This window comes from Convolutriloba macropyga, chromosome 5 (assembly GCF_964194025.1).
Source record: "Convolutriloba macropyga chromosome 5, txConMacr16.3, whole genome shotgun sequence".
Taxonomy (NCBI): domain Eukaryota; kingdom Metazoa; phylum Xenacoelomorpha; order Acoela; family Convolutidae; genus Convolutriloba; species Convolutriloba macropyga.
Window position 1 is genome coordinate 38,919,318 of NC_134472.1, and position 19,342 is coordinate 38,938,659.

The window sequence follows — 19,342 nt, forward strand, 5'->3', positions numbered from 1 at the left end:
GTTTGATTTCATTTTATCTATCATCTCTCCAACAAAGAAGAATATCTTATTTTTGTCTTAATGGCAGTGATTTGAAAACTAAATGAGTCTTTGTTTTAAGTATTCTTTTTCTTTTGAAAAATTAGTTCAGATTCCAAGATGTTTATCTGCCTTATGTTTTCTAAATGTGTTTTTGGGTATTAACAGCTGATAGCGGAGTTCTATTTTTCAAGACCAGCATCATGCGTTTTTTCATTCCGATTTATGGTGCTAACAGTTTTGTGGTTGATCAATAATTTGACCATCCTATGTATATTGGATATTTTTGCGTTACCAAATACTTAAAATATAACGAAATTTTTTGCATTTCTTTCTCGTAGTGATTTCGGTATAAATTTCAGCAATCTTTTTTAACCAAACCTGTTGAGGATAAGAGTTGACGGTTGAATACCTGTTGAAGGTTATGGTATCAGCTGCGATTACGGTTTTTTGTGAAGCTGTGACGCTTCGAGTTGCTTACGGAATTCTTCCGGCTATGGTTTTTTTATTTCGTCGTCGAGATTTGTTACGCCATATGACGTCACAATCACTTCACATCTGCTTTTTGTTCATTCTCTTATGCAATTTCAGATGAATTGCGTACGTGACGTCATTTTTACTCTTATTGGAGCGAGTTTTTTGTTCATTTGCGTGATTAAGTTTTTGGTCAGGCGTGACTTACCTCGCTCTCAAAAATGACCTCCTGACTCTGAAACTGACTTTTGTTTAATTTGATTCAAACAGATAAGGTCATGTGAGTGTGTGTCATTCTAAATGAAGGTTATTTGAGAGCAGCTAATAGAAGTAGCAATAACTTATACGGATTCGTAATCAATATATAACACCAGAAAACGAGTTTAACAAAAAGAAGTTTCTCTTTGGTCTGTTCCTGTTGCTATCTTTTTGAGACTGCAGATCTACGAAGATATTGCGGCTATTTTCCGAAAGTCTTCCAGTTATGTTTTTGATACTTGAAATTTACTGTTTCTTTCTTCTTGAAGGGTGAAAGTAGAGCCATGTATGATTGCATAACTATGCTGGTTTCAGTCATTCATAGTTTTGAAGTCGAAGCAGTCGGAGTTTAGATAATAACCACAAAAGCAATATAATTTTTTCGTAAATTGCGTTAGAATTTAGTTCTTTGGTATTTTTCATGGTAGTTTTTTACTTTGAAGTTTTTTAGTTATGGCCCATGTATCAATTTGGCAATTCGAAGGTTTAGGAATAATTCTGCTGAAATGTTTTGTTTGTTCCCTGAGCGAAAATTAGAAAATAGTTTTTCTGATTCAAAACTGAAGAATTGATTGCTATTTTTTTCGCCTTATTAGTAGCCGCCCTCAGCTTCTCACCGGCTATTATAGCGATCCTTTTTTTACAATTCAAATTATTTGTATTGTTTTGGTATGCTGTCTTAAGATCTGTTCACACTTTTTTCGGCTTTTTCACGTCAGCTAGAGGTCAAATATAGAGTGGTTTTAATTACGCTGAAGAATCAATAGCGGCTTTATCCTGTAATCTGCGGGGTATGTTGAGTTTCCTCATTTAAAAGACAATTTGTATATTATCTTCTAAGCCTGCTGGAAAAGGTTCTTTCTTGTTTCAATTCAAATTGAGGCCAAGGAGTTCTATCTCGGCTTTTTTGGAATTCTCCTGGCTATATTTATCATATTTTTTCTGTCAAGTTGATTTTTCTTGCATGTATCTCTTTTTCTCTTTTTTTGATGCCTTTTTAGCTACTTCTGAAAGTTTTTTTGAAAGTATTGGTAGTCTATGTTAGTCTTCTGATTTTTAAAAAGTCGTGTAAAAATTTTATTTTGCCTCATCAAGAAATTTGTATTATTTAAGAAGATCAATTAGTCCTTTTTTTGCCCAAAGAATTGTTTTTAAGTAGATGTCTTACTCGTCCAATTCATTACTCGTGTCCAATTCATTCTGAGCTACACTGGAGCAGACTGGCTCCACTTCCTGACTGACAACCTATTGACAACACCACTTCCTATTGACAACCTAAAGTCATGACAAAGTCATATATTCACAACTCTAAATTACCCCAAACAATTGAAAAAATTAAGCTTTAGAAGTCATGTTAAATTGAAGTAATTATTTTGTTTCAAACCAGAAAAATATCGGTGGAGCAATTTCATTATTTGCGATTTACAGGAGGTAGCAATTGTGAACTTGATATCAGATTGAAGTAATATGAGCTGCAGAAGCTATGAGAATTTTTTTTTCTAAATGTTTGCCTATTTTAATTGCCCTCAAGCGAAGTTTGTGGCTATTATATTACATCAGTCTTCCTCACACTCCCCGTCGCGTCTACCCTTCTCAATCTGGCGAATTGGACCCACTTAGTCCAGCCCTCTAGACATCACCCTAAATGTTCGTCCCCCCCCCCCAATCGTTCACCTCTCCACTCAACCCCCTCCCCGTCTCGTTCGATCCAACCCCGTACGCTTTTTTTCGTCATGCTTGTAAACATGTATTTATGGAAGGCTGAACCTGTATACTGAATGCCATGAATACCATGAATATTGAACGAAATCAGCAGATTGGAATTTAAACGGCATTTTTAATGACCGCCCGGTAGTTACTCAGTGGACCATTTAGGAGCTCTCTTGTTTAATAGCCGCACAGCGATAGCTGGGGCTATTATTGGCCTTCTTTTGGTTTTTACGACTCGAAGAGGAGTGTTGGTTTTCTTAAGGTTTTTTTAACCGGATGTACTATTCGTTCAGACGCTGTTTTGACCTAAAAGCGAAAGTGAGACAAATTGCCGCGTGAACTATTTTTTTCTGAGCGAGAGGAGTTTTTTTGATCATGCTGTGCGTTTAGTGAATGATTTTTGACTTTGAAAAGTAGTTTTTGACTGAATGGCCAGTTTTTAGCCGTTTTTTGGACTAAGTGGCCCAATTTTTTTGCTTTTAATTTGGTTTCTTATAGAAATAAAGTTTATTCGACACTATATTGAAATGTCAACCTCGGAAATTGATTCCACAGTGTTTTGCAGAGCCTGAGAATGCGTTTCAGGTGGAAAATTACACATATTTCTTGTTTTTTTTTTTGTTAATTCTTGGCTTTTTTCTATTAATTTCTTCATTTTTGGATCTGTTAACTGTCTTTTTATCAAAAATTAGTTAATATGGCAACTTTTCTTTGATAATTCATATACTCGACGCCTCTTTCTCTCTCGATGTAATTTTGTTTTATAAAATTTACATATGCTAATCTGATTTTGGTAGTTTTTTTTCCAATTTTCGTCAGTTTTTTATTTGTATTTTGATTGTAATTGCTAGAAGTAGTCTTTTTGTGCAACATGAGGGACTTTAATTTCGTTTCAATAAAAATTCAATCATTTTTTGGCGTTAGGTTTTTGAAAAACAGTTAAGATTGTTTTCATAAATGCAGTTTTAAAGTTTTTTTGACCATTTTTTTTGCAAAATGTTTCAATGTTTCGTATGTTTGAATTCTGCTTTTTCGTTTTTTTGTTCCGTTCAGGCGAACGGATCTTTGTTTTGGATGACTCGTTGTCTTCTCTATATTTTGAATGCTGAACAATGAAATGTATTCGTTTGCCTTGACTTTTTATATTTGATTTTTAGCTTTCAAAAATCAAGCTTTAGTCTTTGTTACGGTGTTCCTTACATTGTGTCCATATTCTTCGCATTCTAGTTTGTATCATTCTAGCTTTTTCCTTGCACCTTGAGTTATATTGGTTATAATAATTTTTTCAGTTAAGAAATTGAATGGTTTCAGCATTCTTGGATTTTCGTAATTTCTTTGATTTGCAGCTGGCTTCATTCAACATAAGGCAGTACTGAGAGTCTGCTAGAGAGCTTTTTCCAAATTTATCACTTTTTACTATTTATTGCAATTTCCTTCTGGCCTTGGTATTGTTTTTAAACGATTTTTTTTCTTTGAATTTTATTCTGTTGCTTATGTCTTTTCTGCGATTAATTTAATTTTTGAATTAGTGTGAACTCTTGTTCTCTAGCATAGGTACAACACGGAAGAAGTATGTATTGTTTTGGTCTTATTTGCAGTGATTAGAAATCTAATTGTAGTGAGTTTTTGATTCTTAAGATTTGAGCATTCTTTTAACTTACTTTCTAAGAAAATTTAACTTACTTTCTAAGATTATTATCTGCCGTTTGCTTTCACGATCTTTTTGAGATTAGAATCATGAATAATTTGAGGCTTATTGATAGCGCTGTCAACTTGTTCAGCTCATCAGTATTTTGACCATCCTAATAACTTCGGATTTATTTAATGTTACCAAACGTTTTCATTAATATAACATTTTGCTTCATTTTCTCTTGGTGACAGTGGTTTAAATTTCACCAATTTCTATATCAGACCTGGGGAGGAATTGAGTTAATGGTTTATAACTAAAAGTAATGGCTTCAGCTCCAATTACGGTTTTCTTGTGAGGTTTTGACGCTTCGAGTCGCTTCCGGAATTTTTCTGGCTATGTTTTTTATTTCGTCATCGCGATTTCTGTTACGACTATATGACGTCACAACCACTTCAAATCTGCTTTTTGTTCATTCGTTCATGCAATTGCAACTGAAGTGCGTGGGTGACGTCATTTTTTGCTCTTAGTGGAGCGAGTTTTTTTGTTCATTCGCGTGATTAAATTTTTGGTCACACTTGACTTACCTCACTCTCAAAAATGACTTCCTCACTTTGAAATTGACTTTTATTTACTTTATATCAAAGAGATAAGGTCAAATGTGTGCGTTTCACTCTAATTGAAGGTAATTTGACAGCAGTTAATAGAGACAGCAAAAACTTTTACAGGTTTTTTTTTATCAAAATATAACATATCAGCCTTCCATGAAAAGACGAATTTTTTGGTCTGTCTTTTTTACTTTTTTTGAGACTGCAGATCTACGAAGCTTTTGCGGCTATTTTCTGGCAATCTGCCAGCTATATTTTGAATATGCGTCAACTTCGGATAGTATTTTCGTTTAACATAAGACACAATTTGCACGTTTGACTTTACCTACTTGACTCACTGTTTCGACTGAATGGAGTTCAAAATGTGCATTCAGCAAATTTCCGTGAAATATTGAGATGGTGAAAGTCAAAGAAGCAAAATCGCAAGAAACTCGATAAACTAGAATTATTCATGATTTTGACTTCTTCAGGCTAGTTTCATTCTTCGAAGAAAATGAAAATAGAAACGGGATAAACTCATAAAACTCAATTTTCGATGTTCGCTACTTGAACTGGGTTCTTATAAGTCTTAGTTAATACCTCTATTGCGTTTTGCATTGATACTAGCCCACGAGTTCTCTCATTAAGAAATAGAAGCATGACTAACTACGCAATGCTATCGAATAGTTCGCACTTAAACAATTTTTGTTTACAACAATCAATTATCATTGATTTTCTGTTCCTCCAATCCAAATCAGTGTTATGGGAATCAATGGCCGCTATTTTCCAAAGTGCAGGGTATGTTTTTCGTTTCGGGCAATCTGCCGGGTTTGTTCAAGGCTTTTTGTATGCAGGTGGCCTTTGTTTTCAGTTTGTTTGTTCAATTTTCCTTCTTTAAACTCTCGGGTCAGGTTTTGTCGCCGTCAGAGTTTGGAAAAATGATCAATATAGGCTATTCTTCCTTCATGATATTTGCATTTGGTTGGGACAGTGACTGTGCTCAGAATCGTGCAAGCCCTCCTGTTTCTCGTTTATGATGAACCGTTTTTCGTTTTTTTTCAATTTTTCAAAACAATAAAAGCAGTAGCAGTTCTTCTGTAAACGTCAAGAAAATTTTAAATCGTTTATTTTGATCTATAACAAAAGAATCAATTTTGATCTCTAGACCTGATATTGGCATATAGATTTTATGGAAATAATTTATTTTACAAGGCGAAAAAAAACATGACTCGCAAACTTCGCGCTGAAAACAAGGACAATCGAATATTGTGCACAACTGCCTGAGAAGTTTAAGAAAATTAAAACTTTTCGAAAAGTTCGAAGAAACAAAATAGTTCAAAATAATTCAATAGTGCACAAGAAAGTTTTTTGTTTTTCTATTTAAAGAGCTTTTAATTAAACCATTGAATAACTGTCAATTCCTTAATCCATTTAGTAAGCAAAATGAATAATTCAAAAATGTATGATGATTGAATCAATGTGCAAAAGTGTCAATATTTTATAACTGCTGATTATAGTAGTATTCGGCCTGTTATAAGAAGCATAATTTGTAACTGACTTATAATTCAAAGTTTAGAAAAGTTTCGCTGCTTCAAAACTGAAAAAATTATTGCTATTACTTTTCCTGTGTGCCTCAAGGATGACAGCAGATCTACGATGCCTTACACATTTGATATTTCATAGTTTTGAATTAGATGGAATCAGCTTCGAAAATATTGTCGACAAAAATAAACACATTTTTTAAATAAATTATTTGCATTTTCGTTTTTTTTTGGATTTTTTTCTACCGGTTTTCATTTTGTATCAATTAACGGCTCTGTTGTTTTGTTTTACGGTAAGTCACATATTTTTCAATATTTTGCGTGACTTTTTTGATCTCTAGATTTTTTGACCAGCTGTTAACGAAATAGGCATGGATGTGTTGAATACTTAATTGGAATCCAAGTCTCTATTAATTAATTTTCAGCAAGCGAAAACCTCAAACTTTACAGTGGGGCGCAGTTTGTTAGGTAGTTTGCTGTTGGATGAAATTTTGGAAATATTGTATTGCAGAGCAGAGATGGCGCGTAAGCAGCAAGCTCAAGAAGACTTGTTGGCTCTGCAGGAGACAGTGTCCAAGGAGCTGCACACGTATCACAATCTCCGTCGCATGTTTATCGAGGACCTGCAGGCCAGGTTCAAAAAGGTAAGCACGCCTTAACAGGATGCCTTTGTTGTATATTAATTCTGCAAAGGATGGACATGTTCGGATTCATAATTAATTGCTCTCAAACAAAGTTTGTAGCAATGGTATTAGTCCTGCGGTTTTTTTACGACTCGAAGAGGACTATTGGTACTCTGCTGGTCTATTTTACAATGCAAAGAACTTGAATTTTATTGAGGCGTTGTCTTTTTTTACGACTAGAAGAGTATTGGTGGAGCGTCTTTATCGGTAATTTTGTTGAAGTGTATTTAAAACAGAAGTGAAATGCGTGAAAACAAACTGTTTATGTCCAATTTCTGAGAGAAAAGAGTGGTTTTTGTTAATTTCGTTTATTTGAGAGAGAGAGAGAGAAAATGTAGGTGTGAAAATTTTTTCTTTGAGTGAGCGGAAATTTTTGATTACATGCGGCTTTTTTAAAGCATTTTTTATATCTTTAACTTTTTCAGTCATAGATGTTTCCCTCATTTATCTAAACTGTTAATAGTGAGTATTTTTGACCATCTGAAGGGAGTTTTATGCGTTTGGTGTCACTTTTTAGCTATTTTTAATTGCTCTCGAATATTATTCCTATGGTCTTTTTTTCGCCCGACGTTCATTCACAATTCGCCTGACGTTAGTCGATTATTTTTTATCCTTTTGCCTTGTTTAAGGCTTTTTCAGCATTTTTTCTACTCGTCTTAATTTTTTAGCATTTGGGGTGTTCTGTTGGTAAAATAAGTTCTTCTAGCGTATTTGGTTGTCTATCAGTTGATTAATTTTAGTTTGAGTTGTCTTTGTTAACAAATTTAACTTTTTCAGGTTTGTTCTGTTTTCTGAAACGTATTGGTCGGATGGCTGACCAGCAGCAAATCTATATAAAACTTCTGCAAATATTCTTTGGAAGGTTGCGTTTTACCGTTTTAGAGAGTTTTGCTCAAATTTTATGAAGATTATTTTGTTTTCATTTTTCCTTGTTCCTTTGACGTCAATTTTCCCTTTGCTTTGTTTTCTTTATGAGCCAGTTAGATTGTCTTTCAGGTGAAATTCTATTGTTGCGAAACTACCTGAATTTCTTTAATACCAATTGTTACCTGTACTTAAGGAGTCGCAACTTTTGTAAATTTTATCAGATGCTCTTTCTGTTTTTGTCAGTGTTTTATCATGTAAGTTTTCCTGGTATTGTTAGAGAATGCTTATTGTACTCAAGTAGTTGGTGCTTCAGGTCAGTGAGGATTGTCAGTTTTTTACTCTGCGTCGTTTTCGGAATGCTTCCTGCTATGTTTTTTCAGATCTGTTCACACATTTGTACAATTTTTGTCAAGTTGGGGTGATTATTTTGGTCAAGCCAAAACAGGAAGTGGTACGAAAAAGCGAGTGGAATTGCGGCTTCTATTGCGGAGTAAAAAATGTTTGAACAACAAATCGCTTTCTCGCTAGTGGTTTTTGATTTACTTGCGGATTTGAATTTGGTTACTTATGTTTCGAATCGGTTTTCCTAATCCAGTCATAGTCATTTCTAGTTCTAGTTTTTTGTTTAGTCAATGGAAGATCTTTTAATTGGAGGTCACCACTTGTCCTGCTATGTTTTTTTGTTTATTACAAGAAGTAGTTTTGTCCATGCTGCATGTTAACCTAAATGCGAGTGAAAAACGCTGCCATGGCGAACAGATTTTTGCCAAGCGAGAGAAGTTTTTCAATCGTGCGCTGCGTTCAGTGAATGACGTTTTGAGTTTGAAAAATGGTTCTGAGAGAATGGCGCATATAGATAACCGTTTTTAGCCGTTTTTGTCCTTTAGGCCAAGTTTTTTTGCTTGTAATTTGATTTTTTGTAGAAATAATTTTTTGGTGCTGCATTAATGTAACTTTTTGAAATGGAAACCACAAAGTTTTGCAGAGCCTAATAATGTGTTTCAAGTGTAAAACGGCACATACTTCCCATTTTTTGATAGTATTTCATTTTTGGATCTTCAAGCGAACTTTCTTAAGAATCGGTGTTTGTTTTAATAGCCGCCGTTAGCCTCTCAAACGACTTTTATTAAGGCCCTCTCCTTTTTAAATTCGTTTTACCTTTTAATCACGTTTTTCGTTTTACATAATCACAATTTATACATTTGATTTCTGAGTTACCTCACTAACTGTTTCAACTGAATGGATTCTAAATCCTTTACGCAATAAATTACGCAATGTAATGAATACGATCAATGTCAAAAGAGCAAAATCAAAGGATAAACCGATGAAGCCCGGTCATTAAATCATATAGTGCATTTGGTTAAAGTTCATTAGAACAATTGCTGGCTGATTTTAGTATTAAGCTGAATATCTTTCAGTTTAGAAATTGAAGTGCGTATAGGTTTAGAATCTAACTGAAACTGCACACTGAATTAGAACAATTTTTGAAACTTAGGAAAATTTTTTTTGTCAATTTCTTTATCTTAATTTTCTGTTTCAATCTCAATGTTCAATGTGCATCTAGCGTGTCAGCGGAGGCTCTTTTCCGGCAATCTGCCGGCTATGTTTTTGTTTGACTTTCTCTTATGTTGGTTTTCACCAATATTATTTGGTAACATTTTATACTTCGAATCTTTAAAAAAATACATCTTTTTTGTTAAATTAAAATGACGGGCAAAAGACAACCAAATACCGAATTTTGCTTGTCGCTGGTTTTGAGTGTTTGTTTATTGTTGGAAATTGCGGAATGAATGTTTGAAAAAAATCGACAATAAACCTTCTGAATTGTTACTTATTGCGTTACTTAGTGCTGTGGCGATTTGCGGTGAGATATATCGTATTTCTTTTGAAAATTATTCTATTGATTGAAAATTTCTTGCCCAAAAAATGCGCTCAGTTGTTGGATATTTGTTAATTTCTTGGTCATATCTGTAAAAGTAATGTAAACTCTGAAAGTGATGCTGAATCTCCTGTTAGTTGTTATTCAAATGTATTAAATTTTTAAATCATATTTGAGTTTAGTGTAATTTTTAACGCTTGGTGTTAAAGACTGTTAGGGACATTATTTTGAGGACACACATTACCTGCCTTTCTTTTTGTATTTTCTCGCTCGGCGGAATATCTTTTATTTTTTGGCAGTAATATTTTTCAAAGAAGTTAAGGGCTAAAAACTTTTGCATCTTTACATCTGAGTACTCTGTCTGCATGACTAAATCAAATTATCAAGCATTTAATAAAGATCGGCAGAGAAATCTTCTTCGGAGTACTTTGCCTGATTCTTAAGACATCGTCAATCAACATTGCATTTTGTATTTAGAATATGCAACAGTTACCTCTTGTATCTTTTTATAGTCTTTTATCAACCAATTGACCTCGCAGCTTAGTTGCTATTTTAGCAACTGATGGTGCAACGTTAGCGCACGAATTGAGCAATTTAAAATAACATTCATAAACGACGATGAATTTTGGCTCCGGCTTTCTGCCAATCAGTCAGCTATATTTCCATTCCTAAATTTTGTTTTTTTTTTGTTATAACCTCTTGTGTATGGTGATATCCGATTTTTCACATCCTATTATTTTAATAGAATGTTTTAATAGATCTATTTTAATAGATCTTTTAACTTCGATATTGTTTTTGTTGTTTAGCTTTCATCTGGTAATGCACAGACAGACAGTGATGGTATTCCCATTGGCTCAACAGCTCAGAAGCAAATCAACTTCCTTGAGACAAACCTCGACACATTGACTAAAGTCCATCGACAGGTAATGCAAAAACTGAAATAAAATTATCCGAACGGAGTGGATAAGACATTGCAAAAAGACTTGTATGTTAAAATGAATTTGGCTAGTTCAATGATGCTAGTATAAGACTCAATTTTTGACGAAAGTGGGGAGAAGAACAGCTGTTATTTTTGTCTGTCAATTAATGTGGTTTTTAATTTAAATTTCATTCGTATCTACGTTTCTTATGTTGGCATTTTAGTTGGTGAAAGACAACGCTGACTTGCGCACTGAGCTTCCGAAACTTGAGAGGAGACTGAAAGTAACAGGTGAGAGGGTTAAGCACTTGGAGACTGCTCTGCGAGATGCCAAAGAGGGGGCAATCAAAGAGAGGGCAAGATACCAGGCCGAGGTCGAGAAGATCAAGGAGGCAGTCAGACAGAGGAACAAAAAGCCAAACGCAGGACAGGCTAATATTGGTAATGCTGCTGCATTTTTTGTTCGTTTTGTTTGTACTGAATTGCTAAAACATTGTGCTCGGTTTAAATTATTAAGGATTTTTTAATGGACTCGGGTGGCTTAGCAGTTGTCATTAAGAATGTTTTTCTTAGCTTGAAGTGGTTAAACGTTGCTTTTTTTTCAGTCAAAGCTGTGCGTCCAGGCCAGCAGTTCCAGCAACCGAAGCAACCTGCAATTAACCAGACACCGCCCTCTATGTGAGTATAAACTGAAAGAAGTCAACCTTGGCTCGTATTTTCTGACAATATGCTGGCTATTAGATTTTTGAGATACAAGTTTGAGCTGTTTTTGAGCAGGTATTTTGTGGTAATTGCTTCAAAGTTCTTGGAATAAGTTTGAAGCAATTATTGTAGTAGTCTGCGCCTTCTTTTATGCAAAATTTTGTTTGGCCGTTTTTTGTGTTTTTTTTCGCACGATGGAGTGATTTGGTTTTTCCATAAATGAAATGGAATGCACCTGTGACATTGAGTTAGTGTTTGTCTCTCTTGGAGGCCTATTCTATACGTACGGTTTACCAAGTCTGCTAAGAAAGCAGAACTTATTGTGTGCACCGCAATTAAAGGTCGATTTTTGGGAGGTTTTGACACCCCTCCTCTAACTTTTCTGACCCGGCCCCTGTAGCTGGGCAGCAAGCACTGACGATAGACGTTCTTATCTGCGTAAACAGGGAAATTTTACGTTATCCTTCATATACTGGTTATAAACGCTACCCCCGGTAAAAATTCGCTAACTGTGTTTTCATAAACTACTGAAAATTTTATTTTCAGTTATTAGAAAATTTGTTGACGATTACTGAGCTCCAGAACTTTTTACAGCTTAGCGTTTCTCAAACCACATAGTTTCCATTTAAGCGTGATTGACAAGAAGCTGATTTCAACAGTATTTAATTGCTCTCGAACAAAGCAAAAATTTTGAAGAGAGAAAAGTTTCAAGTTCGAAGCATTTACTGTGAACGTTTCCTTCTTCAAAATTTTGACTTTTATGCCATTGACTTTTTGCATGATCTTCTCAAGTGGCGACAGTTTACTACTAAAATTAGATAAGTGCGCCAAAACTGGTGCTATTTTTTCACTATAAATCTTAATAGTGGTATATATTAACCTCTAATTAGGTTATTTGAAGCCACCTAGTGATGTTCTTACCCCCCCCCCCCCCCCCACCGACTGATGCAGGCTGCAATTGATTAGAGCTCCCACAAGTAGATCGAGAGCAACTCTACCGACGTTAGTTATGTTTAACTAATAGCCGCCGTCAGCCTTTCAAACGGCTATTAGGCGCTCTCCTTTTTACAATTCAAAGAATTTGAATTGTATTGGGGCGCTGTCTTTTTTTTTAAGATCTGTTCACACATTTTCATGATTTTTGAAGTCAAATTGGAGTAGTGATTTTGGTCACGCCGAAACAGGAAGTGGAGCGAAAAAGCGAGTGGTTTTGCGGCGTGAATTTTTTTTCGCTCTAAAAAGTATAGTGAGAAAAACCTGTTTGAACAAAAATTCGCTTTCTCGCCAGTGGTTTTTCACATGCGGCAATTTCACTTTGATTTTTACAGTTTTTTCGATTTTTTGGATCGTATTTTTTTTCTAAATGGTTTTCCCAATCCATTCATAGTCCGTTCTTGTCCTAGTTTTCTGTTTAGTCAATGAAAATTCTTTGAATTGTACGTCCTGCTACGTTTTATTAATTCGCTTTTGATCACGTTTTTCGTTTTACATAAGTCACGATTTTCACGTTTGACTTCTGAGTTACTTCACTCACTTTTTCAACTGAATGGATTTTAATTTCTTTCATGCATTGAATTACGCAATATAGCGAATACGGTCGACGTCAAAAAAGTAAAACCAAAAGTGACCGGATAAACCGATAAAGCCCGTTTATTAAGTCATTGAGAATTAGTTTATCAAATTTCATTAGTGTTTGCTAGCTGATGTCGGTATTAAGCTTATTAGCTATCAGTTTAGAAGCTGAATTAAGTATAGTTTAAGAATCTAACTGAAACTGCACTTGTCGGCGGCGGCTATTTTCCGGAAATCTGCTGGCTATGTTTACATTTCTTCTTGAAAACAAAACATCAACTAGTGTTGTTAAGAATTCTATGGAGTGCTGGTGTCAAGAGGAGTTTTTAAATTCAATTTTCACATTCAAAGAACACAAAATGCATGCTTTCTGATTGTGTCTGCGTTACTATGAGAACTGATCTGCTGCTGTGAATTTGATTATTGTTTAAAGTCAAAGCTACATAAATGCTAAAATTGTTTGAAACTTTGATGATAAAGTTCTGTTATAGCCACAAAGCGATAGCTGGCCTTCTCCTGTCTTTTGGCCTTCTCCTGGTTTTTTGAAATTCAAAGGATTTGACGTGTATTGGGGCGCTGTCTTTTTTTTAAAGATCTATTCACACATTTTCATGATTTTTTAGTCAAATTGTAGTGATGATTTTGCTCACGCCGAAACAGGAATTAGAAGCGAAAAAGCTTGCTATATGATTTTTGTTCACGCCAACTCAAACGTAGAGTTAGAAAACGTGTTTGATTAAAAATTCGGTTTCTCGATTGTAGTTTTTTGTTTACATGCGGCAATTTGATTTTGATTTTTGCTCCTCCCTTTCACCGTTTGCGGCCTGCCTCACTAAGCCTAAGCTAGCTGCAAACATACTCAACACCTGTTCGAGAGACAACCCTATCGCCTGTTGCTTCAGAGCAGTTCCTGTGACGAAAGTAGTTTGTGTTCTTTCGTTGTCGTATATTATAGTCCGTTCTTGTCCTAGTTTTCTGTTTAGTCAATGAAAATTCTTTGAATTGTACGTCCTGCTACGTTTTATTAATTCGCTTTTGCTTTTGATCACGTTTTTCGTTTTACATAAGTCACGATTTTCACGTTTGACTTCTGAGTTACTTCACTCACTTTTTCAACTGAATGGATTTTAATTTCTTTCATGCATTGAATTACGCAATATAGCGAATACGGTCGACGTCAAAAAAGTAAAACCAAAAGTGACCGGATAAGCCGATAAAGCCCGTTTATTAAGTCATTGAGAATTAGTTTATCAAAGTTCATTAGTGTTTGCTAGCTGATGTCGGTATTAAGCTTATTAGCTATCAGTTTAGAAGCTGAATTAAGTATAGTTTAAGAATCTAACTGAAACTGCACTTGTCGGCGGCGGCTATTTTCCGGAAATCTGCTGGCTATGTTTACATTTCTTCTTGAAAACAAAACATCAACTAGTGTCGTTAAGAATTCTATGGAGTGCTGGTGTCAAGAGGAGTTTTTAAATTCAATTTTCACATTCAAAGAACACAAAATGCATGCTTTCTGATTGTGTCTGCGTTACTATGAGAACTGATCTGCTGCTGTGAATTTGATTATTGTTTAAAGTCAAAGCTACATAAATGCTAAAATTGTTTGAAACTTTGATGATAAAGTTCTGTTATAGCCACAAAGCGATAGCTGGCCTTCTCCTGTCTTTTGGCCTTCTCCTGGTTTTTTGAAATTCAAAGGATTTGACGTGTATTGGGGCGCTGTCTTTTTTTTAAAGATCTATTCACACATTTTCATGATTTTTTAGTCAAATTATAGTGATGATTTTGCTCACGCCGAAACAGGAATTAGAAGCGAAAAAGCTTGCTATATGATTTTTGTTCACGCCAACTCAAACGTAGAGTTAGAAAACGTGTTTGATTAAAAATTCGGTTTCTCGATTGTAGTTTTTTGTTTACATGCGGCAATTTGATTTTGATTTTTGCTCCTCCCTTTCACCGTTTGCGGCCTGCCTCACTAAGCCTAAGCTAGCTGCAAACATACTCAACACCTGTTCGAGAGACAACCCTATCGCCTGTTGCTTCAGAGCAGTTCCTGTGACGAAAGTAGTTTGTGTTCTTTCGTTGTCGTATATTATAGTCCGTTCTTGTCCTAGTTTTCTGTTTAGTCAATGAAAATTCTTTGAATTGTACGTCCTGCTACGTTTTATTAATTCGCTTTTGCTTTTGATCACGTTTTTCGTTTTACATAAGTCACGATTTTCACGTTTGACTTCTGAGTTACTTCACTCACTTTTTCAACTGAATGGATTTTAATTTCTTTCATGCATTGAATTACGCAATATAGCGAATACGGTCGACGTCAAAAAAGTAAAACCAAAAGTGACCGGATAAGCCGATAAAGCCCGTTTATTAAGTCATTGAGAATTAGTTTATCAAAGTTCATTAGTGTTTGCTAGCTGATGTCGGTATTAAGCTTATTAGCTATCAGTTTAGAAGCTGAATTAAGTATAGTTTAAGAATCTAACTGAAACTGCACTTGTCGGCGGCGGCTATTTTCCGGAAATCTGCTGGCTATGTTTACATTTCTTCTTGAAAACAGGACATCAACTAGTGTCGTTAAGAATTCTATGGAGTGCTGGTGTCAAGAGGAGTTTTTAAATTCAATTTTCACATTCAAAGAACACAAAATGCATGCTTTCTGATTGTGTCTGCGTTACTATGAGAACTGATCTGCTGCTGTGAATTTGATTATTGTTTAAAGTCAAAGCTACATAAATGCTAAAATTGTTTGAAACTTTGATGATAAAGTTCTGTTATAGCCACAAAGCGATAGCTGGCCTTCTCCTGTCTTTTGGCCTTCTCCTGGTTTTTTGAAATTCAAAGGATTTGACGTGTATTGGGGCGCTGTCTTTTTCTTAAAGATCTATTCACACATTTTCATGATTTTTTAGTCAAATTATAGTGATGATTTTGCTCACGCCGAAACAGGAATTAGAAGCGAAAAAGCTTGCTATATGATTTTTGTTCACGCCAACTCAAACGTAGAGTTAGAAAACGTGTTTGATTAAAAATTCGGTTTCTCGATTGTAGTTTTTTGTTTACATGCGGCAATTTGATTTTGATTTTTGCTCCTCCCTTTCACCGTTTGCGGCCTGCCTCACTAAGCCTAAGCTAGCTGCAAACATACTCAACACCTGTTCGAGAGACAACCCTATCGCCTGTTGCTTCAGAGCAGTTCCTGTGACGAAAGTAGTTTGTGTTCTTTCGTTGTCGTTTATTATAGTCCGTTCTTGTCCTAGTTTTCTGTTTAGTCAATGAAAATTCTTTGAATTGTACGTCCTGCTACGTTTTATTAATTCGCTTTTGCTTTTGATCACGTTTTTCGTTTTACATAAGTCACGATTTTCACGTTTGACTTCTGAGTTACTTCACTCACTTTTTCAACTGAATGGATTTTAATTTCTTTCATGCATTGAATTACGCAATATAGCGAATACGGTCGACGTCAAAAAAGTAAAACCAAAAGTGACCGGATAAGCCGATAAAGCCCGTTTATTAAGTCATTGAGAATTAGTTTATCAAAGTTCATTAGTGTTTGCTAGCTGATGTCGGTATTAAGCTTATTAGCTATCAGTTTAGAAGCTGAATTAAGTATAGTTTAAGAATCTAACTGAAACTGCACTTGTCGGCGGCGGCTATTTTCCGGAAATCTGCTGGCTATGTTTACATTTCTTCTTGAAAACAAAACATCAACTAGTGTCGTTAAGAATTCTATGGAGTGCTGGTGTCAAGAGGAGTTTTTAAATTCAATTTTCACATTCAAAGAACACAAAATGCATGCTTTCTGATTGTGTCTGCGTTACTATGAGAACTGATCTGCTGCTGTGAATTTGATTATTGTTTAAAGTCAAAGCTACATAAATGCTAAAATTGTTTGAAACTTTGATGATAAAGTTCTGTTATAGCCACAAAGCGATAGCTGGCCTTCTCCTGTCTTTTGGCCTTCTCCTGGTTTTTTGAAATTCAAAGGATTTGACGTGTATTGGGGCGCTGTCTTTTTTTTAAAGATCTATTCACACATTTTCATGATTTTTTAGTCAAATTATAGTGATGATTTTGCTCACGCCGAAACAGGAATTAGAAGCGAAAAAGCTTGCTATATGATTTTTGTTCACGCCAACTCAAACGTAGAGTTAGAAAACGTGTTTGATTAAAAATTCGGTTTCTCGATTGTAGTTTTTTGTTTACATGCGGCAATTTGATTTTGATTTTTGCTCCTCCCTTTCACCGTTTGCGGCCTGCCTCACTAAGCCTAAGCTAGCTGCAAACATACTCAACACCTGTTCGAGAGACAACCCTATCGCCTGTTGCTTCAGAGCAGTTCCTGTGACGAAAGTAGTTTGTGTTCTTTCGTTGTCGTATATTATAGTCCGTTCTTGTCCTAGTTTTCTGTTTAGTCAATGAAAATTCTTTGAATTGTACGTCCTGCTACGTTTTATTAATTCGCTTTTGCTTTTGATCACGTTTTTCGTTTTACATAAGTCACGATTTTCACGTTTGACTTCTGAGTTACTTCACTCACTTTTTCAACTGAATGGATTTTAATTTCTTTCATGCATTGAATTACGCAATATAGCGAATACGGTCGACGTCAAAAAAGTAAAACCAGAAGTGACCGGATAAACCGATAAAGCCCGTTTATTAAGTCATTGAGAATTAGTTTATCAAAGTTCATTAGTGTTTGCTAGCTGATGTCGGTATTAAGCTTATTAGCTATCAGTTTAGAAGCTGAATTAAGTATAGTTTAAGAATCTAACTGAAACTGCACTTGTCGGCGGCGGCTATTTTCCGGAAATCTGCTGGCTATGTTTACATTTCTTCTTGAAAACAAAACATCAACTAGTGTTGTTAAGAATTCTATGGAGTGCTGGTGTCAAGAGGAGTTTTTAAATTCAATTTTCACATTCAAAGAACACAAAATGCATGCTTTCTGATTGTGTCTGCGTTACTATGAGAACTGATCTGCTGCTGTGAATTTGATTATTGTTTAAAGTCAAAGCTACATAAATGTTAAAATTGCTTGAAACTTTGATGATAAAGTTCTGTTATAGCCACAAAGCGATAGCTGGCCTTCTCCTGTCTTTTGGCCTTCATCTGGTTTTTTGAAATTCAAAGGATTTGACGTGTATTGGGGCGCTGTCTTTTTTTTAAAGATCTATTCACACATTTTCATGATTTTTTAGTCAAATTGTAGTGATGATTTTGCTCACGCCGAAACAGGAATTAGAAGCGAAAAAGCTTGCTATATGATTTTTGTTCACGCCAACTCAAACGTAGAGTTAGAAAACGTGTTTGAATAAAAATTCGGTTTCTCGATTGTAGTTTTTTGTTTACATGCGGCAATTTGATTTTGATTTTTGCTCCTCCCTTTCACCGTTTGCGGCCTGCCTCACTAAGCCTAAGCTAGCTGCAAACATACTCAACACCTGTTCGAGAGACAACCCTATCGCCTGTTGCTTCAGAGCAGTTCCTGTGACGAAAGTAGTTTGTTCTTTCGTTGTCGTATATTATAGTCCGTTCTTGTCCTAGTTTTCTGTTTAGTCAATGAAAATTCTTTGAATTGTACGTCCTGCTACGTTTTAGTAATTCGCTTTTGCTTTTGATCACGTTTTTCGTTTTACATAAGTCACGATTTTCACGTTTGACTTCTGAGTTACTTCACTCACTTTTTCAACTGAATGGATTTTAATTTCTTTCATGCATTGAATTACGCAATATAGCGAATACGGTCGACGTCAAAAAAGTAAAACCAAAAGTGACCGGATAAACCGATAAAGCCCGTTTATTAAGTCATTGAGAATTAGTTTATCAAAGTTCATTAGTGTTTGCTAGCTGATGTCGGTATTAAGCTTATTAGCTATCAGTTTAGAAGCTGAATTAAGTATAGTTTAAGAATCTAACTGAAACTGCACTTGTCGGCGGCGGCTATTTTCCGGAAATCTGCTGGCTATGTTTACATTTCTTCTTGAAAACAAAACATCAACTAGTGTTGTTAAGAATTCTATGGAGTGCTGGTGTCAAGAGGAGTTTTTAAATTCAATTTTCACATTCAAAGAACACAAAATGCATGCTTTCTGATTGTGTCTGCGTTACTATGAGAACTGATCTGCTGCTGTGAATTTGATTATTGTTTAAAGTCAAAGCTACATAAATGCTAAAATTGTTTGAAACTTTGATGATAAAGTTCTGTTATAGCCACAAAGCGATAGCTGGCCTTCTCCTGTCTTTTGGCCTTCTCCTGGTTTTTTGAAATTCAAAGGATTTGACGTGTATTGGGGCGCTGTCTTTTTTTTAAAGATCTATTCACACATTTTCATGATTTTTTAGTCAAATTGTAGTGATGATTTTGCTCACGCCGAAACAGGAATTAGAAGCGAAAAAGCTTGCTATATGATTTTTGTTCACGCCAACTCAAACGTAGAGTTAGAAAACGTGTTTGAATAAAAATTCGGTTTCTCGATTGTAGTTTTTTGTTTACATG

The 19,342-nt window shown here is 35.2% G+C and overlaps 1 protein-coding gene across 2 annotated transcripts in view; it reads left to right on the forward strand.

Moving 5' to 3' along the window:
• LOC142339385 (kinesin heavy chain-like) overlaps positions 1-19,342 on the forward strand; it is a 147,624-nt gene that overhangs the window by 78,889 nt on the left and 49,393 nt on the right. For both annotated transcript variants that reach the window (XM_075389394.1, XM_075389395.1), the window contains 4 exons: positions 6,727-6,859; positions 10,451-10,567; positions 10,788-11,004; positions 11,169-11,241. In XM_075389394.1, coding sequence (XP_075245509.1) covers positions 6,727-6,859; positions 10,451-10,567; positions 10,788-11,004; positions 11,169-11,241 — 540 coding nt within the window. The remainder of the gene's footprint in view (positions 1-6,726; positions 6,860-10,450; positions 10,568-10,787; positions 11,005-11,168; positions 11,242-19,342) is intronic.